At 38.7% G+C, this 25584-nt stretch overlaps 2 protein-coding genes across 4 annotated transcripts; both read left to right on the forward strand.

The window, feature by feature from the left end:
* Positions 1-30: 30 nt before the first annotated feature.
* Positions 31-12812, forward strand: LOC139662582 (glycerol kinase). Of its 3 annotated transcripts, XM_071541276.1 has the most exons (21): positions 31-123; positions 2433-2506; positions 2676-2782; positions 2878-2955; positions 3764-3843; positions 4112-4249; positions 4359-4468; positions 4976-5042; positions 5387-5404; positions 7393-7428; positions 7550-7617; positions 7826-7868; positions 7996-8076; positions 8628-8706; positions 9021-9117; positions 9326-9410; positions 9915-10035; positions 10195-10338; positions 10459-10545; positions 10928-11014; positions 12089-12812. In XM_071541276.1, the coding sequence occupies exons 1-21, from the start codon at positions 31-33 to the stop codon at positions 12097-12099; spliced, it is 1704 nt and encodes a 567-aa protein (XP_071397377.1). In that variant the 3' UTR covers positions 12100-12812. The 3 variants fall into 3 exon arrangements, with proteins under 3 accessions (XP_071397377.1, XP_071397379.1, XP_071397378.1); XM_071541278.1 differs by lacking the exon at positions 10928-11014; XM_071541277.1 differs by lacking the exon at positions 5387-5404.
* A 3040-nt stretch (positions 12813-15852) lies between these two features.
* Positions 15853-25312, forward strand: nfkbiz (nuclear factor of kappa light polypeptide gene enhancer in B-cells inhibitor, zeta). The gene is made up of 12 exons (XM_071541291.1): positions 15853-15927; positions 17182-17253; positions 17340-17485; positions 18786-18883; positions 19569-19885; positions 20245-20350; positions 20463-20609; positions 21916-21979; positions 22419-22588; positions 23258-23368; positions 23944-24111; positions 24694-25312. Exons 3-12 carry the CDS (start codon positions 17407-17409, stop codon positions 24730-24732), a joined length of 1299 nt encoding a protein of 432 aa, XP_071397392.1. The 5' UTR covers positions 15853-15927; positions 17182-17253; positions 17340-17406; the 3' UTR covers positions 24733-25312.
* The last annotated feature ends 272 nt before the right edge of the window (positions 25313-25584 follow it).

Below are 25584 nucleotides of genomic sequence, written 5' to 3' on the forward strand. Positions count from 1 at the left end.
GGTCTGTTGCTCCACACCTACAGAGCGCACATGAACGGTGCCATGGCCGCATCTTCAAACCGGATTATGTTGGGGCCGCTGGTTGCTGCCATCGACCAGGGCACGAGCTCCACTCGGTTCTTGGTAAGACGCCTCGCAGCAGAACAGGGAGACAGACGAGAGTAAAGTCATTCAGTGCAAGCTAGCTTTGTTATGTTATTTCTCAACTTCAAAAATAAATGTACCGGCTAGCTGTGCCCTTGGGTGTATTGCCCTGCTTGACGTTTTCAGAACTGAACGTCAGTCTAGTCTTGCCAACGTAAACACTGGTTGTAACGCGTGTGGGCTAACGGTTACTAGGTTAGCTGTCTTATTGGTAGCTAACATTAACTGACAGATAAATTAAGCGTTGAATATCTCGCTAGCTACGTTGTTTCGTGTGCTGCCTTCAAGTGCTCCTCGTAAACGCCAGCTCCGATCTCTCCGAAATCATATAAATACGACTAGCTGCGCATTCAGGTGATTTAGGTCAGAAATATTAGCAAAATGGACCGTGTAACAAAAACAGTTTTTTGTATCTGCTGTTTTATTGGAAAATGAAACGACACAGAGCTATTTTCAGTGTGCTGTAGCAGTAGAAAGAAGCGGAGAAAATATTGCTATTTTAATTTATTAGCCAAAGGTTGCTGTATGTTACACCATTACATCTTTTGTAAAAAGGTGGGTAAACTATGTGATCACCATAAGGCAACAAAACCACCAGTAAAAACAAAAATCAGTTCTATATTCAGAAAGGCAATATTTTGATTTTTTTTAAGACCTTGTTCTCAGTTTGATATTACTTACTATGATGTATCCTATGAATTTAAATCTTTAAAAGTATGTCAGCCTATAAAAGTTGGTAAACTTCGTTATGCAAATACAAAGGTGAGTAAACTAAGTTTTGTGGATTTACCCTCCACAACATCTCTTCTCTACATTCATGCACATAAATGTGTGACAACCAAAAGTTAAACAAAAAGAGACAGTAGAACCATAGAACAGTACTAATGATTTACATAGAATACCAAACAATAACATAAAATAATAAAATACAGCACCCTCTAACCATCACATGTCCAAAACTCGGGTGTCCCCTTCCTCTTTGTTTGGCCTTCATGTGCGCTCAACTCATAATTGCGATATTTCCAAATGCACTTAAAGGCAGCAGCGGATCAGTTTCTCTCTTTGTGGGACAGAACCAGTATTATATTATCAGAAAGGCACATCAAATTGCCTGATGAAATTTGGCAGAGAGAGGTATGCATTGAGGCTTGTAAAGATGCCATAAATCGTCATAAAAATCTTTGAGCTCGTCCTGTGAGAAAGTAAAGGGTAATACCACTCAATTTGGGCTTTCATTTGCTGTCCAGATGTCCTAGAACAACTACAGTCTATGGTTCATCCAGGACTCAACTTTAGATATTATTTTTCTATGGATTTGTAATATGACAAACCCTCAAACCATCCCTGGAGGTGTTAATCCAGCAATTTAAAAGCTTTTCAGTAGTCCTAACATAAAATATAGGCCTACATTTGTGGAACAAATGTGGAAGACTTAATCCTTTGTTTGACTATCTCCTCTTTCTAACTTGTTCAGTCAAAAAAGAGGCACTAGTTTGTAGGTTAACTGACATGAGTCACCTTTCCTGTCTGTCAGAAACTTCAACAAGACACAGGGGAACCTTTGCTAAAAAGCTCCAGGGTGGAAGAAGGCTGTTGCTGGCTTTAACTAGCCTAACTTTACAGTAATAAGAAATTTCAATAAACCGTTACAGTCCATATAATTGCAGCTGGTGAACAGACAATGAGATTTCCTTGGAGCATGACGAACAAAGCTTTTATTCCAGTAATTAGTGAATTATTATTATAGAAGAAGAAGAGGTAAATGATTCAAAAAATCTCAGACCTGAATAGTTCAAGGCACTCAAGTTAAAAGGCTTTCATTTTTATTCATGGCTACTAAAGCCTTCAACAGGGTGACAAGTGATTCAGATGTCGCTGATTTATTATCGCTTCCCAAATTAATTGTATTATTCCTTCAAAGATTTGTTTTCATGGAGTTTACTGCTTGTGCCGCTCAGTCCCATTCCCAGGAACAGCTTTGTTAATGTGCAGTCACTTGCTCTCTACAGCTGTTGTAATTATTAAAGGTGTGTCATCAGATAGGGCAAGTTCTACCTTGTGTAACGCATAACAACATAACAGCATGACATTCAACTTGTACTTGAGGGAGGCAGCAGCTCAGAAAATCAGGATTATGACTGGAAGATGCAATCCTTTCCAGTAACTAGGTTGAGGTGGGCTTGACCAGGGTTAGGGTGACTTCTTGCTGGACTAATAGAGGTTAAAGAAAACTGTGTTGTTGGCTGAGGCTACATTTGATTTCTTATGCTTTTTTCCCCTCTTTGAAGGTGTTTAACTCCAAAACAGCAGAACTCCTCAGCCATCATCAGGTGGAGATCAAACAGAGCTTCCCCAAAGAAGGGTAGGTGAAAATAATTTATCTCAAAATCCTCCATTAAGGGGGTCTTGTTGGCAAAAGTGCATATGATGTATGTGTAATATCGTGGGTTAAAATATACCTCATGACCTTTGCTGCATGGCATCCCCCTCTCTCTTTCTCATTTCTTTTCCTTTGTCTGCTCTCTTTCCAGATGGGTGGAGGAGGACCCCAAAGAGATTCTACAGTCGGTGTATGAGTGCATGGAGAGAACGTGTGAAAAACTCACCCAGCTCAACATTGACATCTCAAACATCAAAGGTATGCACATAAACACACTGGGCTTATGAATGCACCTGCTCTCTAGAAGCAATGCTTTAACATCATGTGCACTTGCTGCTTGAATTTTTTTCTAGCCATTGGGGTGACCAACCAAAGAGAGACCACACTTGTTTGGGACAAAGAGACAGGGGAGCCCCTCTACAACGCGATCGGTAAAGTTTTGAGTCTATTTACTACCAGCCTGATGTGTATCTTGTTTTTCATTATCCTTTTTTTCCCTGTTTTTTGTGTCCTTCAGCACTTTAGGCTACATTCACACTGCAGGCATTCATGCTCATTTCCCAATCGTCTCTCACATCTGATTTTGTTGGATTAGGGTTATTCTGTTTATTCTAGGATTTAACCCATATCTGATACCAATATGAACTGACAGCAATGTCAAAAAGACAAGTGTGTGCAGGGTAACCATACACATTTTTGTACCTACCTTTCTCTCGCTCTCTTCACAGTCGGCCATTTCAGACACATTTCAGTTACAGTATGTGCCTTTGAGTTTTGACTAAATCCAGGTGCCTCCACAAATACCAATCAAGTCAGCTCAGCCAAGCTGCTGTGGGCGCCAAAATTATGACAGCTGTCTCAAGTGAATGGCGTAAGATTTGATCTGATTCAAGTAGAAGTCATATTTACTGTAGATTGCATGCCTCTGGATCTGGTTTTGTACCATGTATCCATGTGAGCCAGATCGGAATTGAAAAAATGTGACTCCATGCAGCTTTGTGCTGTTCACTGATTTGAAAACGTCAGCTGCAGTGCGAATGAAACCTTTGTGTCAAACCTGTTGGTTAAAAGTGCTCTATAAGTAAACTTCACAAGACTCTCAGCATACACACGTGTAAACACAGATACATGGATACACACATGCCTACACAGACAGTCAGTGACTCACACAGGCAGACACTCAGAAACAACAGAGTGTTGGTCTTGTTTGCACTGAAAAACTTTGTTGTTTATGTTCAGTGTGGCTGGACCTGCGGACCCAATCAACAGTTGAACGTCTGATCAACAAAACTCCAGGGAGGAACAAGAACCACCTGAAGGTGAGCTCATACTCTGCTCCGCTGACTCTACTGACCTGTTTTCCTGTATCAGTTGTCTTGTGGCTTCCGTGTGATGATAAACTGTTGACTAGACTTTCAGGCCTGTAGTGTGATTCATTTTATGCATATTTGTTCCTGTTTCTGTTATTTTAGCACCTTTCAACTAAGAAGAATGCTACAGAATACTAGTAGTATTAATAGTATTAGTAGTAGTGGTAGCACGAGTAGAGTTGTTGTTAATGTTGTTGTTATCCCTATCCCCCTGCAGCATAAAACAGGACTCCCCATCAGCACGTACTTCAGTGCGGTGAAGCTTCGCTGGCTGATGGACAACGTGGACGAGGTCCATGCAGCCGTCCTGTCGCACCGCGCCATGTTCGGCACCATCGACTCCTGGCTCATCTGGGTAAGGCCGAAGCTTCCTGTCCCACCAGCCGTGGAGATGTCTGGGAATGTTCATAGTGTTTTATAGGGAGAGGTGCCGACTCTTTTGACCGCTGTTTTAACCCTTCCAGTGTCTGACTGGGGGGAAGTCGGGGGGCGTCCACTGCACAGATGTGACCAACGCCAGCAGAACCATGCTTTTCAACATTCACACCATGGACTGGGACCCAGAGCTTTGCAAGTACGACAGCTGCCTGGAGCATCATTTAGCAAAATAACAACTTCATTTTGAAATTGTTTGTTTGGAGAATATAATTGATAAAATATGAAATTACACCTGTGGCATTCATGCCATAAATAATCATCGAAAATCATTTAGCTTTTGATAGATCACAGAAAATTGATTGAACTGATTATAGCATCAAGACAAGACAAGTATTCTTTGCCATGGATTTCGTCAAAAACTCAAAATTTGTGCGTAGTTTATGAATGAAATCCTGCAAACTCTTTCTGAAACTCTTGCTTTGTCTGAAATACTGACTACTTTCTCTCACACATAAATACATGCATTAGGGCATTTTGAGTTATTTTTTACAGTTAATTAGCTGACCTAATTTGTTGAATCAAATAATGTCACAGGATAATTTCAGAACATCTATTCCAACACAGCAAATGCTCTGGATAACAGAGTACAAACACAGATAGATAACACAACCTCTCACATTTTGTATCTCTCCTTTTCTGATAGATATTTTGGGATTCCCATGGAGATCTTGCCCAAAGTGAGGAGTTCTTCAGAAATATATGGCCTCATGGTAAGCTTGTCAACAGTTTCCTTCTAAACATCTTGCTTCACACCATCAGATAAATCTCTCAGTAACTAACCAAATAGGCCATGCTCACAGTATCACTGTAATAATGTGGACCCTCCAGATGTTTTTGTTAAGTAAGTTAACTAAGTTTGTATCATAGTGATATCATGTTGCTGTGTCTAGTGTTGTGTTGAAACAGTGTAATGTCTCATGCAACAGGCTGTTTAGAGGGTGATATGAGTTGTTTTTTTTGTTTGTGTGTGTTTTCAAGTGCATGAAGTTTGACTGAGGAATTGTTTTAGGCATTTTTCTGTGTGCCATGTTTGTCTCTCTTCTCTCACTGGTAGAAAATATGTTCTAGCCTGGTAAGTAATAACCGCCATCGGTGTTTTCCTCCTCATGCAAAGTAACCCGTCCTTTCTTGCTTCTCCGTGGCCCAAGCGAATCCGCCATCACACAGTGCATTTCCAAGTTCCATGTTGTTGCAATATTTCAACAGCTGACCTGTCAGGCTAGTTTGGTGTGAGGAATTCAATAAAATTGGTCAGATGTGTGATTTTATGCCAACTGGCAAAGAATTTGTGTTTCATATTGAATTTAGGCATTTGAGCTGTTTTTAATGCTATTTCCAGTTTAGAATCAGTTACTGTGTGAAACATTCAGTAAAGACAAGAGCAGATTTAGAGCTTTGATTTAAAACTTGATCACTCACTTATACAGTGGATGCTTTTTTTCCCATTCTTCCATATGTACTTTTTGGTGGCCTCACACCTGCTATGCATCGCCACATGGGAATAATGTTAAGTTTCTAAGGCTAGTGAACCATTCAGCGTAACAGGCAGCCAGACAGCAAATGTACAGAGTCATTGTTTTGCTTTGATCTGATTGGCTTACGGTCAGGGACAAGGTTTGAAACACCAAATACTGTATATAACTGAGCCTTTCAAATGTTATGGTCTCAAAACGTTACCGCCTAGTGTAGCGGATGACCCTTTATACAAAATAGACAAATTCTACCTGCATTTTGTGATTTTGGACCTACATACACACACACACACACACACACACACACACACACACACACGCACACACCTCTGGGGATAAACTGCCTTTTTTATTGGAAATGTACTGGATGGTCATTGTCCCACATTGCTTCTGTTGTGGCATGCTACAGCTAACTGTTGGTGATGCCCACAGCTTGCTTAAGGGACCATCCTCCTGTGCAAAGTCCCACCATGTCTCCTAAATCTCTTCACTCTTGGACACAGTTAAATTTAATCACCCATATCTTCTGTTTTCAAGTATCTAACCAAAGCAAAGGCCTGGTGAAGCTACCAAAGATCACTGTGCAGTGCTGTGTCACTTATCCAGTAGGAGTGAAGACATTTGAGTTCACAGTTGCGCTCATTTCCCCTCGTTGTGTTCATTGTTAGAGTATACTTCATATTCAAAGTTATAGTGGAATTAATATTGTTAAGTTTACTAAAGATGCAGTTGTTATTTGGCTTTGTGTGGTCAAATAATGTATAACTCACTTTTTGTTTTAGGTATTTAGGCTTTAAGAGACTTCCACACTCATTGCTTATTTCATAGCACATAGTGGTTAGCATTCAAACATGAATTGAACATGCATTTGTGATTTTAGTTGAATTATCATTGTTGATTTAATTTTTTAACAACAAATATGCCCACTTGAATTATATTGAGATGTATAATTTCAAGTTTTTAACTGGTCTCTAAATCCAGTTATTTTCATCTTTTATTGACTGAAAAATGTGCCATCACTCATTTCATAGGCAATTAATGCACATAATGCTTGATAAATTAATTGCAATATCACACTTCGTGTCACATAAGCAAATCTAAATTTCATATATGAGAAACTAATGTTGTACTCTAGACCTGCTTTAACCCTTATTTGAAATTTGGGGTGGAGATCTGAAAAGAAAGGTGCTATATGTCTTGTTTACACATAATTTAAATCAATTTATTTTAGATAGGGATTCTGCTCGGCTTCAAAGTCACAATGAAATGAAAAATGATTTTTTCACCTTGTCAGACAACTTTCCATGTCATAACATACACCTATTTAACAATAAATGCCAAAAAATTGTATCAAAATCCTATTACTCATTGCCCATTACACTATTTACTTGCTGGAAAACCCCTTTTTTTTCATTGGTTTACACATTTGAATGATCCCTCCCTGTGTTATGTTCCTGTTTCAACCAGAAATTTGTCAAATTACAGAAGCAAGATGCTCTCAAAATGCCGTTTCATTGTGACTTTAACAAGAAAATAAATACTCAGAGTCCACCTTTTTAAATATTTTTTCAAACTTATCTCTTGACAGAAATCAGGGGCTCTTACTGGTATTCCCATTTCAGGCGTAAGTTTATCTCTTTATTTTTTACTTGGCCAACATTACCTCCATACACCTAATGTGCTTTGAATTTGGCAGCGATTGGCAGCGGCACCATCTGACAAACCCTTGTAATTTTCCAAAACAGTGTCTTGGGGATCAGTCAGCAGCACTTGTTGGACAGATGTGCTTTCAGGACGGGCAAGCCAAAAACACGTGAGTGTGCTTGTGAATGTTATGTTTGCGTTGTGGATTAGCATCAAGAATTCCTATTTTGCTGCGTTTCTGTTTGATGTGGCCTGCAGCTTTTCTACATGCTGCAGGAAAGTTTTATGTGTGTTTCTGTGCATGTCTGTCTGTTAAAAAGCTCAGGGTTCTCTGTTGTGAGAAATTCAACCAACAGCTTGACTATTATGTGTTTCAGATATGGAACTGGCTGTTTTCTACTCCGAAACACTGGAGCCAAGGTACATTTACTGATGCCTCTTATTTTAATTACTTTATATACTTATATACTGTCTTTTATTAAATGTTGAAATCCCTGCAAATATTGCTGACACTGTCTTTGTTCCTGGTTCTGTTGGGGTTTTGCAGCCTGTGATGTCTGACCACGGTCTCCTGACCACTGTGGCATACAAGCTCGGCCGAGACAAACCTGCCTGCTATGCACTAGAGGTATCCTGAATATACATTTATACACATTTTATTTTGCGTGTTCTTTGTTTGACCAACCCACTAACAGTTTAGAGGAACGATGCAAATTCAATTTCAGTAGCTTTTGAGCTCAGACGAAGGAGTGGGAGGAGTACTCGTTAACACATGACTAGAACTTTACCAATGACAACCATTAGGAGAAAGTGCAGGATGGAGATTGTAAAAAAAACCCACACAAATGATAAGGCCACTAGTCATTTTTCCTGACATTTTGACACTCATGAAAATACATTCACTCTCAAATTGAAAATCAAAAGAAAAATCGAAGACAAACGGTCTAAAGATTATAATATGGAAAATAATATTAGCGTCCAGTGAATCATTAACTCACAATATGTGAATTTGCAGTTTTAGCTGCAGCCTTTTCCTCCGTTTAACCCTGCAACATTTGCAGCTGATAGAGAATGTTTGATTGTTAATCAGTTCATGTAAATTCACACTCCTGATTGCTGTCTCTGTTAAATTATTGTTTAGTTTGTTGCATTATGGATGATTTTTGTTCTCCCACCCAGGGCTCCGTGGCCATCGCAGGAGCTGTGGTTCGTTGGCTGAAGGACAATCTTGGGATCATCGATACATCTGAAGAACTGGGTATGTGCCACTGGTGTAGAAGAGTCAGGTGTGATGAACAACTTCTGTAGAATTGTGTTGTCTTCTAACCTGCTGTTTAAACTGGCTGTAAAAAATGTATGGGGGTATGTCCAGTTACTGTGCAACCTGCAACATTTGTTAAACAGGCAAAAGCCATTGGAAACAGTTATTGAAATCCCTCAGCCATTATTAAAAATGACAGGTAAATCTAGTCTCAGTCTAATAAGACTAATAAGAGTCTCTGTTCTCTTAACTTCTAACTCGTTCATTCTTCCCTGCTCCCTTCCTCTTTTCTCTTTCTTTTCCCCATGCAGAGAAGTTGGCCGCATCAGTCGGCACGTCCTACGGTTGTTATTTTGTTCCTGCGTTCTCCGGCCTGTATGCCCCCTACTGGGAGCCCAGCGCAAGAGGGTAAGTCCCAAATAGACTCTGAGATAGTATTTATTTTGGCTAAAAATATCCACTCAGCTGCTTTAATCTGACTCCTTAAATAATTCTGCTCGACTTACTCTCTCTCGCTCACTCTCTCTGTCTGTCTTTTGCTCTCTCTCTCTCTCTCTCTCTCTCTCTCTCTCTCTCTCTCTCTCTCTCTCTCTCTCTCTCTCCCTCTCCCTCTCAGGATCATTTGTGGGTTAACTCAATTCACTAATAGGAGTCATCTAGCATTCGCTGCATTGGAAGCTGTCTGCTTCCAGACACGAGAGGTAATCTCTCTCTCTCTCTTTCTCTCTCTCTCTCTCTCTCTCTCTCTCTCTCTCTCTCTCTCTCTCTCTCGCTTGCACGCTCGCTCGCTCTATGTAAATGACATAACAGATATCTTATGCCATACCAGAAACTTGATACCATTAACATCTAAAAAATGTTTTGCTGTTACAAAAATGTTACTAAAATTAGGGAAATTCACGCAAGTATTCCACTCTATTAAAAGTGGAAAGAATACTCCAGAAATTCACGTGTTCGATATAACATTCAAATCTATTTTTATATAAATAAGTTCAGTAAAGGCTAGTTTTTGTCAAGTTTCAACCCCATTTTGTCAACTACTAAGTAAAGCATAATCCTCTGTGAGAAAGAATTCAAAGGATGAAAATGTCATATGTTGAAATGTACCGCAGTAGTACGCACAAACCAGTAATTCTTTGAAAATCTAGCTATGTATTTGATGGGACACAGGTATTTTTTGGTAACGGGTGTTTGTTTGGATGCAGATACTGGATGCGATGAACCAGGACAGCGGCATCCCACTGACTCAGCTGCAGGTGGACGGAGGAATGACGTCCAACAGACTGCTGATGCAGCTGCAGGCGGACATACTCTGTATCCCTGTTGGTAAGATTTACATTTACCCTTTCTCACATTTTTAGGTATTGGAGGAGGGCAAGAGAAAGCAGAATTTCTTCAGGGATCGATAAAGTATCACAAAAAATATGTATTATTACTAACAGTGTTATCCATGTTATATTTGAATCATGGTGATGGTGGTTTTAGTGAAGCCCTCCATGCCTGAGACCACGGCTCTCGGGGCAGCGATGGCAGCGGGGGCAGCGGAGGGGGTGAGCGTGTGGAGTCTGAACCCTGAGGACCTGAGTGAAGTCACCTCAGAGAAGTTTGAGCCGCAGATCAACCCCGAAGGTGAGATGCGGCTGCCTCTACACACCAGAACAGTTGAGACTGCTGCTCTGCCAGTCTGACATTACGTCTCCTTGCTAGCTGCTGATTAAAACACATTTCTTCTCTGTATGTGCTTGGTAGAGAGCGAGTTTCGGTACGCAAGATGGAAGAAGGCAGTTCAGAAAGCCATGAACTGGGAGACGACTGAGCCCGTTTGTAACGGAAACGGTAAGTGAGATCACACTCACAGTCAAACCAAAAGCCGCCCCAAAACAGAGTTCACATATGTTGTTCCCACAATCTCTGTTAGTCACATGACACATTGTCATTTTTTTCTTTGCTGGAGCGTTTTTCCATGTTTTTGTCTGCCTTTCAAGATAGAACCATGAAACAAAAACTAGAAAACTCAGTGGGGTTGTGAGATGAAAATGAATCCTTGACCTATACAATGAGTAGACAATTTTCTAATTTTCCAGCTGATACACCATAATTACGAATGGCAGTGCTGTGAATGAGTTATCAATGTTCAGATGTAGTGTATTTATCTTCTCCCACTTTCTCTCTTTCCTCTCTGTTACCTGAACTGGACCTTGGTTCGGACGGCCGCCAGGTGAAACTAGTATCTTCAGTAGTGTCCCGCTGGGCTTTTACATTCTGGGTAGCATGTTAATGTTAATCGGAGCAAAATACATCGCAGGTCAGTGTCTGCTTTAGTGTGTATTTGCTGAGTGTATCCGTGTGGCAGTGAGCTAACATCTACTGATATGGATAGTATGAGTGTATAGAGCACAGAAGTCCTGCCAAAACCATGGTCCGAAGAAGTGTTTTTGGCCTTTATTTTGGGCATGTGGATTTCTTAAAAGCCGGTTTGAAGTGGTTCCACTCATTCAGTCAGCTCTTAAAATCCAGTAGACCCACCATGCCAAACAATTTCTAAGAAAAAGGTGAGAAATCATGCAATGTTATGGATGTTTTGATTGATCTATAGACTGACTGAATCTGTGAAACCACTTGGGTTGAGCCATGATGAATCTCTGCTCAAAAGAAAAGGTGAAAAGACACTTCCTGTGCTCGTTGTGTGATGTGATATGTGTTATGTTATGGCAGTGAGAGTATATGGATATGCAGAGCAAACGTGCGGTTCACAATGATTTTTTTCATGCACAAGAATCAGAGCTATATTGATGGTTTTGCACCAACAATAGACACAAGAGACTCTCCAAAACCACAAAACCAAACAGTCGCTTTCATTTCAAACTGTTGAGCTCTAATTTAAAAGCAAGTTGCCCTAATGTCTGTGTGATTCTCTAAGTAAGAAACTTAAAATTAATGACAGCTATTTGCTGTTATGGCCAAACACATTATGCACACAGATACAAGCATTTTCTTGAAAGCACATGTAGTTATTTAGGGTTTCATCAGGAAACAACAAGCTAAATTACTATTTCAATTTTTCCTGATTTATGAAAAAAAGTATTTTGGATTGGTCATTTGTGGTTTAATTTTTAAGCTTCCTTAGCAGAGCATTAGCAGTGCTTTTTGGTATGCATGAAGAAAGCTAATAATGTCAACAAACCAGTTTTTGGTTAAAAAGCATAAACAGCGAATAGTAGTGCACTAAAAATTTGCATGTCAAGGTATTCTTTAATGCTTTAGTGTTCAGATGGTATAAGTGGCATCTAACTGACAAGTGCAGCCACAACCTGTGTGAATGTGAAACTTGCTTCTCTAACATGGCTTGTCTTGGTTCTTATTTTTCTGTCGCCTTCAGGCCACAAATAGGCCCAGACCCCTGGAGGCACGAAGGCAAGTAAGAGGGAAGTGGAATGAAACGCTCATCGTACCGGACCACCACTTGATCTCTTGGTTGCGCTCTCTTCCAAAATGCATTCCTGAAGAAAGAGACGTTTTCAGCGCTCCCGCTGACTCTTACTGTTGGTTGGAAAATCAGTGCGAGTTTTACTGAATGACCGAAGCTCAAAGGCCAAGTTTGAACTGACTAACAAGGATGTGGACTTAACTGAGATTAATTTTGCTTTCTTTTTTTTTTTTTTTTAATTTGTGTTTTTTTTTTTCTGCAGCAGGCTAGATCACACGGTTGTTCTTCTCTCAGTGAGTTAGACATGAACGGTAGATGGTGTGCGTGCAGTATTTTGTTTTTTTTTTACAAAGTGATTTTTTCCCAAGCTTGTTATTTATGTAGCAACTCAACAAACGGTACTCCAGATTATTGTCACTTTTGCCGCAGCCGTGTTAAGTGAAGTATGCTTTCTAATTTGCAGTGTTTACTATTTGTCACATCACTGTTACACTTGAATGGTCTTCTGACAGTCATCTTGTGATGTGATGTTGTTTGAGACACCTCCACCATGAACTCTAAAGAGGAATTTTAGAGCACTTTATATATTTTATTGTTTGTCTAGTGAGCTGTGTAGTAACAGAGGCTTTATATATATTTTGTAAAAGTTTGGATTGATACACTGAAAAGGTTTCAGTTAGTTTTTAGGGGAATGAAAACATGGGAATGAATGGAAGATGATTATATATTTTTTTGGCAAAAGTAGCATTCTTGTATTTACTTGAATGTTTGTAAGCAGTGAAAATATGAAACATCTGTTTTGTGGTACATGCAAACATGTTATGATGTTATGATATCCTGTGTTCCCACCCGATCCATCTACCACCAAAAGCATAATGGGACAGCAAAAGAGAAAATCCACCTTAAGCAGACCTGTATTTCTGTGATCTTTGACAGTTCAGTCAGTAGTCATAGTTACGCCAAAGCTACAAACCAGTAAGACCCTCTTCTGTGATGATTGTCAAGGGACAAAACGGTTAATCGGTGACTTACTTTCTAGACTCGTAATGTTTGTTTGAGCTTTTACATCCCAATGAGCTTTGATTCATTGTACTTCCCTACAAAGGCAAACAGTAACTACTCTTGTTTGTTTTAACGGTTGAATGTCATTAATACAGTGTAGATTTCATATCAACAGAATTTTGTTGCTGTTTGACTTTGCAGGGTTTTGTGTAGTGAGAACTGTTTATGAATTCAATACCTGAGAGTTTGAACTTTTGTCTCATCTTTTGAAAATATACAAAAAAATGATGGATACAGCAAACAGAACATAACTTTTCCACCAAACTCTCTTAATCCTGACTGTATCCAGCAGACTGTTAAAGAAAAACCGTTAGCTCCTTATGTAATTATTTCAAGAGAGAACATAATGTTGGTGAACACTCACTGATGTTTACTAGAGCTCACACATGCTGGTGAATGTGAGAACTGAATTTACCAGAGATTTCTTGGTCTGCTTGTTGACTTCTCAAAGGGTTGACAGATAAAGTAATTCTTTGTCCCCGTTTTCATCTTTCTCTCACTGCTGCAAAGTGCCTCGTTTATAGACTTTCCATTTTTTCACTTCTGCGGAACAATATCTGACTAAAAACAACTAAAACTAACTGCAGTAGATCTGTCAAATTGCGCAAAACTTGGTGTTGAAAAGCTCAATCAAAACATTATACATGTCCCTGAAGTCAGTAAAGTCAATGCAGCAACTTCAACGCATTGACATGATAGATTTCAGTCTGTTTTTTATTTTTTTCTCAGTAAATTTGATATGTTCCAAATTTAAAGTGAACTATACAAGATGAAACATGACAATTCCTTTTAATGAGCTGTGAAATTTTTGAAGAAGCAAGCTTGAACATGCAACAAATTACGTGTAATCAGTGTGGGGCTTTTCTCAGAAATATAATTGCACAATCATGTTTGTCGCTCCAAACAGCCTCGATGTTACTATTTTTTTTTTCTTTTTCTAATGCCCAACATTTGTCAATGCATCACTGGTACAGAGAAACTGAAATGCTGTTAATGTTGGATGTTCAACTTGCTGAAGCTAATGATGTTTGCATTCAGTCTGCTGTTTCTGTGTCTTCCATGTGAGATCTGAGTTTTGACCCTTTATGAAACAAAGTGGAAGCCAGTATTTCCATTGCTCAGTGAAAGGCGGAGGCAGAACGGGTATTTTGTTTGAGAGAAGATATTTTTGACTAATTTTATTGCTTTGTATTGTTTATACGATTATTTATTGAACTGTTTAGCTGACAAACCCCATAGAAGGTCTCGAATTCCTGCGTACAAAGGCATGAAGTGCTCTTTAGATAAACATGATTTACTTTGCAGAGCTGGCCGGCTTCGGTTATTTATCAGCGGGTTGAATATAAGGGAAAAAGTCAACTCGTCTTTGTGTGTTTTGTGTTTCCGTCTGGAGTCATTTGCTGCACTGAATGGCATGAATTGCCAAGAGAATTATAGAGAGGGTATAATTGAAGAGTTTCATTTTAAAATAAGATTTGAAAAACATTGACTCTTACAAAATGATTGCAGGCATGAAAGCAAAGCATGCTACTGATAACCATCATCAACCATTAGTCATCCTGACTAATGGTTGGTTTTGATGATAGAATCCTCTATTTTTTAACATTGAACAAGGAATTTCTGGAAGCAACACCCAGTACATGTTGTGTTGAAGCCTGTCGTAACCGTTTGCCACTCACTTTGCATGTAATTTCCTTAGACTCATCCACAATTTGGAACATGTCTGTATTACCTATATAAAAAGTGTTTGAACCCTATACTAATTAAAGGGACAATCCACCCTAAAACTGAAATTTCAGATATAGAGACCTTGTACAGTTTAATTCTGATTTGTGAAGAGGAACAACAGAGCCAATATGTGAAATGGGAATGGGAATATGTATTTCATCAACTTTTCCAATGTATGGAAACATGTTTTGCAGGAAAATAAATGTATCATCAAAAACCAAGTTTCTTTGTCCTGCATTTCACTCTTGCACTTTTTTTTACATGGTGCACATTGATTACACTTGGAGATTAATGACTGAACAGAACACTAAAACATCCCAAAATCTGAACTAAGGCAACTTACTTAGGTTTTGTAATATTCCAAAACAAGTTTTCAGTCTTGGTGTTGGGCAACTCTTCAATGTTTGACATAGTTTGCCCAGGACACTGGCACATTAGTCATACTGGTAATACAGAAACTGAAAGGACGAAGGCACACAATGTTGGTAATGTGCATATTCTGTAATTGGACAGGCTTGGTGGAAATCCTTTGTGCTACTAAACAAGGCTGAGAGCTTACATGGAAACCTGGCTTTAATTTTATTAAACATATAGGCTTTGTCCACAACATTTCATCAAACATTTCTCAGCATTAGGCTAATGGGACAGCTGTGCGCCAGCAGTATGAGTCTGTACAATATGGGCTGGTTCACTTATCCCATGACAAAGCAGATTGCAAGTAATAGCACAAATTTCACTGGACATATGCCATGTGAAGTCACGCTTAAATAGCACATACTGTATTTGGCAGGGCCAAACTGCAAATATCTCTGAACACAACACACCTCTCTGTAGGGGAAATCCCAACAGGTGAGCTCTTGACAGAGGAGTAGTCAGCACCAAAGTATATATGTGTGAGCTCTGAATACCGACGCACACCATTCTGGTACTAAATGCCCACAGCTATAAACCTTGCAAACGCTCCAGTAGAGTTTTTCAGCCTGACCAGAACGTCTTAACAGGTACGTGACACAAAAAAAATGTTATTATTATTATTATTATGTTTTTACAGATTGCACATCCAACAATATTCCAAAGGAGAAACACACATATTAAGTCAGTTTAAAAGCTCAGTTATATTGCAAATATATTGAAGGGACAGTACAGTGTGGAGCATTACAACTGTCTCTGTATGTGCTTCCCCTTTGGAATATACTTTTTTTTTTCTAGGTAGCTGACTGTGTGTGTAATATAAGTGAAGGGCTGCGTTTCAAAATGCTATATACCCATTTTGGAAAAACAAATACTTAATGTCCATAGCTCAATATTTAAAAAATGCAACTGATCATGTCATCAAAAATATTACATCTTGTAGGCAAACATCTTAAAATACCTATCCTAATAGCCTCAATAATAATAATCCATAGGTAATTTAATATTCATGCCAGCTATAATTTTGCATGGATAGATAAAGGAGAATGCATGCTTAGAAGAAACACAACATGAAGAAGAAGAAACACAACATATACATTTTTGCATATTTATTCATGATTACACATATTTCAATTTTGTTTTCCAGTTGAGTTACTGATTCATTCACAGAGGCTGTATTGTTTAATGTCTGTGATAATGTATGCAGGGCCTTGAGCTAATTTGCATATTAACTGGCCCTCAGAAACCTGTTTTTCTATCTGAGGAATGGAACGTCCGTCATTCAAAATGACAAGTACAATTACAAAAAAAAAAAGTCGTGACAGCCATTGCCAGGTTGTGCAAATTTATAAGAATTTTTTTGTAGCTGAAATGTTTGTTTTTAATATGCAACAAAATCCTGTCAACAAAAAACTGTAGACTATTCATTTACCTCATAAAAATATATGTCTTACTTTGTTACTTGCTATTTATTGTGTTCTGCAGGATGTTCCCCACTTCTAATACTTACCTTAAAGAAATCTATTGAACTTATTGCATTTAATGCAATAGGGATAATAAATGTGTTTTTATAGTTAATGGCGGTGAAGGTGATTATCACATATCAGTCCACTCTCTGGATCTTACTATTATGTCAAACTAGAATCAAAACAGTGTTATTAAGTTTCAGTTTTGAGCCAAAATGCTTGTGGATAGAGTAAAAGGGGGGTATAACAGAGTATAATCACCTGTATGTAATCACATGTAATGTCTGTTGTTTTTAATTTCAACTTCAAACTTTTATTTTGAAACTTTAAAGTTAAACCACTAATCTATTAACCAGGAAGCTGTCCCACTTCTGTCAGGTGTGGGACATTGGTGCGGCAGTTGTTCCTCATTTCTGAACGTCTAGGCACACACAGCAGGAAGGTGTGTTGGTGAGTCAGTCACACTTAATTAGACAGGAACTGTCACTGTCATTAAAACTTCACCGCATTGTGTTGACAGACAGTTTACATTGCAGGAATTCTTTGGAAAAGAGACGTGTCGGTTCCAGTTGCAGTTCAGCGTTAATAAATGACTCCCTAAACATGTTGGATCAAAGTTGGATTGAGACCAGTGGGAGACAAGTTCTGCCAATGGACACCGACTCAAGCGAAAATGATAAAGGTGAGTCTTTTTTCATTACTGGTAAACAAATACGCAGCATTACCAAATTCAAAAGGTGTTAAATTCCAACAATGCGCTTACCTTCTTTCTTCCTACTTCCTGGTAGTTGCTTCCCAGCAGCCTTGTTTTGTTTGTCACGGGAATGAAGAAGTGTGCAATAAGTTGGACACACTTCTGAGAGTACAGAACAGACGGCTGGACAGCATTCCAGGAAGAAACAATCATAGTTAATTAATTTAGAAACCAATTTTCAGTCTCTTTTCAGTTTACAGTTCTCTCACACAGTAGGGGAGAAAGGGGTAACATGAGCCACTCTTTACATTTAGTGCTACTATGGCAAAATAAATGTGCATTTATTTCAATCAATAATCATGTATACCTAAGGTTGTTGGCTATTCATGGAAATTAAAACATTTCCTGTTGCTCATACAGTTTTTCAAGTATAAGCCATTAAAGAAGTTGATCTTTTGGCACAACTTACCCCAGGGTGGGGGTACATAGATCTGCCTGTACATAGATCTGCTGCCAAGGAGGCTGAACCCTTGTTTGTTTTGTGTTTATAGTCTCATGGAATAATAATATTTACTCTGTAGTATTAGAAAATACCACTTGAACGCACATATGTGTTTGAGTTAACTACATCATATACTATATAAAGCAAGGAATCTCTGTATGTGTGTCCTTCGCATATCTCGAGAACCGTTTGTCTGATCTACTTCACAATTGGTGGGTGTATTGCTGGGGACCCAAGGACATGCAGTGTCGGATTGGACACGTGACACGTTCAATATTAATAAACTTTGAATAAACAAGCGAACAGCGCTCTGTGAAGCAGCGGGGCTTGGCACATTTTACCCCACAGCCACTCTTTGACAAAACTACTTCACACAGCTTATAGGGCCCACACTTAAGCCTTTAACTAATAAATAGCCTAATGAAGCCTCAAATGTATCTACTTACATTTAGATTCAAGAACCATGACATCTTTACCATGATGAAATCATCTTTTTTTTTTTTGTGGCTGACTTTCTCTATGTGCTCTCCTCCGTCACAAATTCAGGGACATGAATAGCTCTTCCTAAATCTGTGATTACATGACTAAGTTTGTGTATGGCTGCCTAGAAACAAGGACTGGCTCATCTTACCCTGAGACTCAACTTACCCCGTTCTCCCCTAAAGCAGCATCTTCCCTGCCCACTTGCTGTAGCTCCTGTTCTTGCAGGGCCTCCACCTCTGCGCTCTTACTCAATTTGGTTACAGTTTTACATTGAGGTGTAACAGTTGTGCGTCCCTGTTGCAGGGTGTGCCATCAGCACCCCGAGGCCACCAGGGTGTCACAGGAAGAACACTGTAAAAGAGCTGATAATGATGAGACGCCTCAGCAGTCACAGTGGACAGGTATTTCACAACTACAGGAATATAATAAGATATTATTCTAGGCTTTGGCAATAGCAATATGTTGCTGTCAAATTCATTATTCATGTTTTATGCATTTATCAGGAAAAAAAACATATAACTATTAAGTTCAAATAAAAGCCTATGCAAAACAATTTTCAGAGAGAGATGTATTTAACAGATGTGTCTACAGAGAAGAAATAAAACAACAACCAGTAACAAAATTTAAACAAAATGTACAAATGATAAAGTTGTAATTAACCTACATGAAAAAATATAGGATATTAGCTTGCACAAGCTATCAGAGAACGTAGATTGTGATTTTTGCTTATGTTTAATTACTTCCAAACAAACAAACATAGGTGCCATCATTTTCTCTCAGTCTGGGGGTTTTCTTTATGAGGATACACTGTGGTAAACAAATCTTTTAGTTCCGTCAGTATGAGGAAGAAGGGTGGCACACCTACAGTTGGCCTCAAGGGCAATGCCAAATGAGGGTGTGTTCTGCTGGCTTGAGAATGAACTACATTTGTAAATACAAAACCTCACAGCTTAATTCTCACATTCAGATGCATGCATGAAAACACTCGCAACTTGTATATTATAATCATGTCAAAAAATAGCTCATGAACTGCATCATGAAACGAGTTGAAGTCTCTCTGAACCGATTCATCCGCATCTCTTTTAGAAACGGAACTGCTCACAGAAAAATAACATCTTGGGTCACAAGTTTAAATCTGTGAAGCCCGATTCATTCTACGAATCCATCGCCAGTGAGCGCAGCTTTCACCTGTTGAGCACTCCAGCGCCCATCAACCCCAGCATCCCCAATCAGTTCCTCCCCGGCCCTGAAAACGGTCACGTTACCCCGCAACAAGTACAACACCCCGCCCCGATCGTTGACGGCAAAATGACTTTCTTTCACTGGCAAATACTTCAAGAGGCAAACAGAATGGAGGGAGTTCACCCTGAGGTGTTGAATATACAGGATGAAGACGGGGACACGTATGTATCGACTATAATTGCATGAATAAATGTCATTATTCGGACAGATGTGATAACACAGCTATGATTGTAAATAGAACTTATATTGGTTTTACTTTACTCTTATCACTGTCCCACTATCCCTAATTGCAAGTTTTGAAGCATCACCTCTGATCTCGCTAAATCCATCACCACTGTAAACCTTCTATCAAGTCTTGTTTATTTATATAGCCCTTTATCACAAGCATGTCTCAAAGTATCAGTATTACCTTTATTCGACGAGGCACACCCTGACTATTCATGCACCTTCTTTGTGATTGGATACACTCTCATTGTACTTGGATATATTCTCATAGGCCTAATTCTCTTTCATCCGCCAGTTGTCTTCACATAGCCGTGGCCCAGGGCAAAAGGGCTCTAGCCTATGTGCTTGCTGCGAAAATGGCTAGAATTGGCTCACTGGATATGAAAGAGCACAACGGCCAGGTATTATATGATTTTAATGTGATGTGTAATATTTATCTTTAATCCACACTTACATGAATCCAAAGAAATACAGAGCATGTACTGTAGCCTATGTCCACATCTTTGTACACAGACAGCGCTTCAGATCGCAGTTGCTACCAATCAGCACTTGATTGTTCAGGACCTGCTGGCACACGGGGCAGAGGTCAACAGTAGAGACTGCTGGGGGCGCTCTCCTGTTCATGTCTGTGCTGAGAAAGGCCACTTTCTCTCTCTGCAGGTGAGCCCATGTCTGCTTTTCAATTCATTACAAGTTTACAAGGGGCCATTGTGGCATATCTGTGAAAAGCCCATTGTTCCTATCAATGTAATTTAACACTGTTTCAATGTAGAATCAGAATTAACATTGAATCAGCATTGTGTCAACATTGCGATATAGATCGGTGGTGCTTTTGTATGAGGTTCCTGGTTTGAATCACAGCTCCTTCACTCTTAAGAGTTCCCACTGTATTGTTGTCAGTAGTGTAAACACTTGTTCACTAACTTAACCCAGCCTCAAAACTTGAATGTAGTCATCCAGTGCTTTGAGCCACTGGGTCGAACCGTTTCAGAAGTTTTTTTCAGAAAGCTTTTCAATCTTTACTTGGGTTGTTGGGCCTTTGGGTTAGGGTTTGAACCCTTGAACCCAAATACTCAAACCTTTTAAATTGCTGAGCAGCTCTTTGAGCCACTGATTCATACTGCTTCAGAAAGTTTATTCTCAGCTTTTGAACTTGTTATCTGAAAGATAAGATTATCTGAAAGATAACAAAAATGAAAATAATTTAAGGTTAGAACTGGGGTTGTGAACTACAATCTCAGTGGGCTGTTGAACTAGTTTCTTCCTCTGAGCTGCTGAATGAAACTCCAGTTTACCTTGTCTGAGATCATTTCAATTTCCTCTTAGTGCTGGATCAAATATTTACACCAGGGGACTATAAAATACAATCTGCGGATTTCTGACTAGTTGTTTATCTTGTTAAAGCAGGCACCCACAGATTAAGGTAACATGGAAACTGAAAAATACGTGGTGGTCAAGCTGACATCATGGCTGTATTTCTTAGTTCCTGAAAAGTTGACATTTTGGAGATACAAACTTTTCACCCAACAGCAACGTTATGTTTATTGTATTCTTATGCAGGGAAATGCTGCGTTTCTCAACACATCTAGATACTGTAAATACAAACTTATTCTTAAGCGTTAAAATGGCAACAGTAGTGTTGTCATGGCAACTGATCACTGGCACACTGGGCTACATTCACCTTGATCCCTTGTCACAAAGTTCTAAGTGTCTTGGTGACTTGCAGCTTATCTGACTGGTTAATGTTTAATTGTGCACCATTGCTGTGAGGTAAAACACTGTGTGTGTTATGTTAGGTTATCAGGTGTTACTCTGCTGTAGACTTTTGACTCATCACAGAATCTGGACAATTTTAAATAAATTAAATGATGCCCTTAATCTTTTAATTTTATATTTCCCTTTATATTTAATATATATATATATTAATCTGTATCTTGCTGTCTTTTTTCTCTCACACTTGTCACAGAGCATCCAGATGGCCCTAACTGGGAACTGGCATCTAATTGATATTGAAATGTTCAATTACGATGGTGAGTACAAATGTGTCTCTGCCAGAAGCAGCAGGAAAACAGACCATGCTAATTCTAATAAATCCCACTGTGTGGACTGTGGAGGTTTTCTGTTGTCTGATGATAACATGAACTGTGTCTCCTATCACAAAAGAAACTGATACTTTTAAAAAGCAAAAGAACAGAAAAAGAGCGTGTGGCAGTACAGGGACTGTTTCATCCATTTATCCATTTTGTAAGGACAGGTATCACTTTTTTTCAAATGGTGGGGATTTTTTGGAGCTTAACTCATCAAGCAGTGAATTACTTTGACATCTAAGCTTTTTCCTTGATACGATAATATTTGTATTTTTTTAAAAACGCGTGCAACCGCCTAAATCCTGCTTCTGAGAAATTTCTCTGTGACGAATGAATCTTAAAAAAAAGACTAACTGGTGACACTACTGTTCTCTCTCCTGAGGTTTAACTCCGCTCCATGCAGCGGTCTTGTCTCACAACGCCGTGGTCAAAGAGCTGAGGAGCCTGGAAAGTATCTGCTCATTCATGGCAGCGAAGCTCATGCAGAGGAGACAAATGTACAGGGAATGTATTAAGACTCTGCTGCTCATGGGAGCCTGCTGTGGCACAAAGGTAACTACTAGAACTATTGTTTAGCATTTTATTTAGGAGCTGATAGAAGACAAAGAAACCCCAAACTGCTTGGGTTTGTTTTGTTTTGTGGTTTGGATATTACTTCATTAATTACTCCGTGAAACATGTAATTCATTTTACTACTTTATATTTCTTTAGTCATGAGTGTGGAGGGATTTTTTTTCTCACTCGTAACAAGTGATGTCTGGACATTTGTGGGTTCAGCTGGCTCAAGATGTGTTTATTTATGGAGTGTAGAAACTGATAAAGTAACATCTGCTGTATAATGTAATAACTGTAATAAAAACATTGCTCTAAATGGGTTGAATATGTAATAACACCTGTTAATGTCATAAATTCACAGTTAATGTAATACTATGACATTTTTACATTAACCAGTAATTAATAAGCAGCGGTTAATGTAATAATGTGATGTTATTTATTATCTGGAGATTTATTACATTAACAAGTTTCATATTTTTGACCCATTTAAAGTGATGTTTTTATTACATTTTGATAAGTTATTACATTATCTGGCAGATGTTACATTGTCAGTTTCTACATGAAACACTAGAGGGCTTTTCCCAGCTGGTCCCACTCAAAACACTGTAACTCCCTTCTGCCTCTCTGGAATTAAAATAAAAGGGTTACAAACATCTTGTCCCACAGGATCTGAAAAGTGGACGGACTTCACTTCACATGGCTTCTGAGGAGGCAAATGTGGAGTTGTTTCATCTTTTCCTCGAGCAGCCATCTTCGCTGTCCATTGTAAATGTCAAGGTTAGTGGTGGTAGTTTACTGAATAATATTCTAACATTACTCCAATGCTTTTCCCATCACCTTGAAGCACACCTGCCCCCACCAACCCGATTAACCTGCACAAAATGAAAATGGCAGCTCAGCTTCAAACACTTCAACCTAATAGTGTGCCAGGTTCAGAAAGACACAATATAACAAGGAAAAAACAGTACTCGCTAATTCTCTCCAGTAAGCAGAACAAATTAGAGACTGAAGAGTGAATTAGCAAGTGCTGTTTTTCCTTGTTATGAAACAAATTAAATTAGCATGTCAGCTTACATCGATTTAACCTGTTTTCCCTCAGTATTGTCACATTAACTATCTGCTTTGTGTCAACTGATGCAACAGTTTGAGGTATTAACTCCTCTCAAGGTGAGAATAAAAGGACTATTCTGCCACTCTTGCGTTCCTATTAAATGTTTATTTTATAGATGCTGTCTCAAGTTATATGAGTGTGTACCATTTACCAACATTGAAAGAACACTAACAGTTGCTACAGACTTGTGTTAAAAGAAATAAACAAGCTGTCATATGTAATTTGTCTATATATTTTCCAGACTTTCAATGGAAACACAGCTCTGCACATTGTCAGTTCTTTGCAAAACCACAAAGCTCAAGTGGATGCAGTGAGGCTGCTGATGAGACGAGGAGCAGACCTCAGTGCCAGAAACATTGAAAATGAGCTGCCTGCTCAGCTGGTGCCTGTAGGACCCATTGGAGAAAAGGTACAGTGTGTCGAATGATCACCAAACCATCCAAACCACCTCTACACTTTTCACTAAAATTATGCCATGTACAAATGTAACGCATTTGAAAAAAATATAAGGCACTAAAATCGTTCACACAACCAGTAATTGCAGTATGTTGTCTCCAGTTCACACACTGTTGCCAAAATACTGACTTTGTTTATGTTTTGATTAATTGGATTGAAGACCTTTTTTCACTTTCAAGCTTTAGAGCTTTTGATACAACGCTAACAAACAAAGTCTTGGTTTGCTTAAAGGGAATGTCAATATGAAAACTGTATCCCCATGTGAAGCAAAAGTAACATGAACATTTAAAATGTGATAGTATCCTTTTAACATAGAAACATCTCTATCTGAGTTTAATATCCTGAGCTGAATTGCTTAAATTAAGTAAAACCTATATTTTAAATAATCAACAAAATTGACTAAGAGTAGGGAAATGTTTGCTAAAATTACATATGACACTGAGAGGTCTTTATGCTTTTTGAAAGACAAACTGGTTGAATATGCATTGACTGGTTTAGTATGAATGACTGACGGGATGTGTTGTGTTTCTCACAGGTGCGGCAGATCCTGAAAGGGAAAGATGTTCACACTTAACTCAAGCTCAGAAACACTGTCAGTCAGACAGTCCAATCTATGAAGATATTTGCCAAATTATATTAAGGCAGATGCTAGTTGTTTCAATGAAACATATTCTGTAACTGTTCATTACAATGTAGTGCTCAGAAAAAAAGTGAAGCTTTCATTTCTATTTTGTGTTTTGACTCTTGGCATTTTTGTTTGTATTTTAGACATTTAGCCGACACTTTATTAGTTTACAATGAGTTAGCAGGTTAAGTGTTAGCCAATCTCCTGAATCTGCATTCAATCATGTGAAGAATCAAGGGATCTGAAGTTATATTTGATTGAAAACTCCTTGTTAAATCATGTGAAGAGATGTAAAAGTTATGAAATACTTACCTTTTTCGTTAATTTTTTTAATCTGTTAATTTTTTTTTGTTTGCATTAGCAGTTATGAAAACATTATGCAATATTGAGCTGTTAACATACTGTAGGTCTTTCTAAAATCACTCTATTTTAATAATGTCTGTAAAGTTATGTCTATATAATAGAACCTGGTTTGAAAAAAATATTGTGCTGGCAAGTGATCTCTATATTTAGTTGCATTTTAAAACAAGCAAATTTAAACTGCATTGAAGGCGATTGTGATTTTCAACTCAGAAAATAAAAAGTTTGAATTAAATGGTCTCAGTTTTCTAGAACTTTCAAGCATATAGAATGGACTCTGGTTCAGTGATTGGCCAGATTACATCCATCCTCCTCTTGCTGTCCTCTACATCACTGGTCCCTAATGTAACTGTTCAATAGTTTCTAGGAGAGGATGTATTTTTGTATGCCGTATCATTCATAAAGCCCAGGGGATTGTAGTCTTAAATCTTTCCTTTACTT

The sequence above is a fragment of the Centroberyx affinis genome, unplaced genomic scaffold (genome assembly GCF_046629955.1).
Source record: "Centroberyx affinis isolate AG114_WGS23_722 - 3 ecotype Tasmania unplaced genomic scaffold, CSIRO-AGI_Caff_v1 ptg003849l_1, whole genome shotgun sequence".
NCBI lineage: Eukaryota > Metazoa > Chordata > Actinopteri > Beryciformes > Berycidae > Centroberyx > Centroberyx affinis.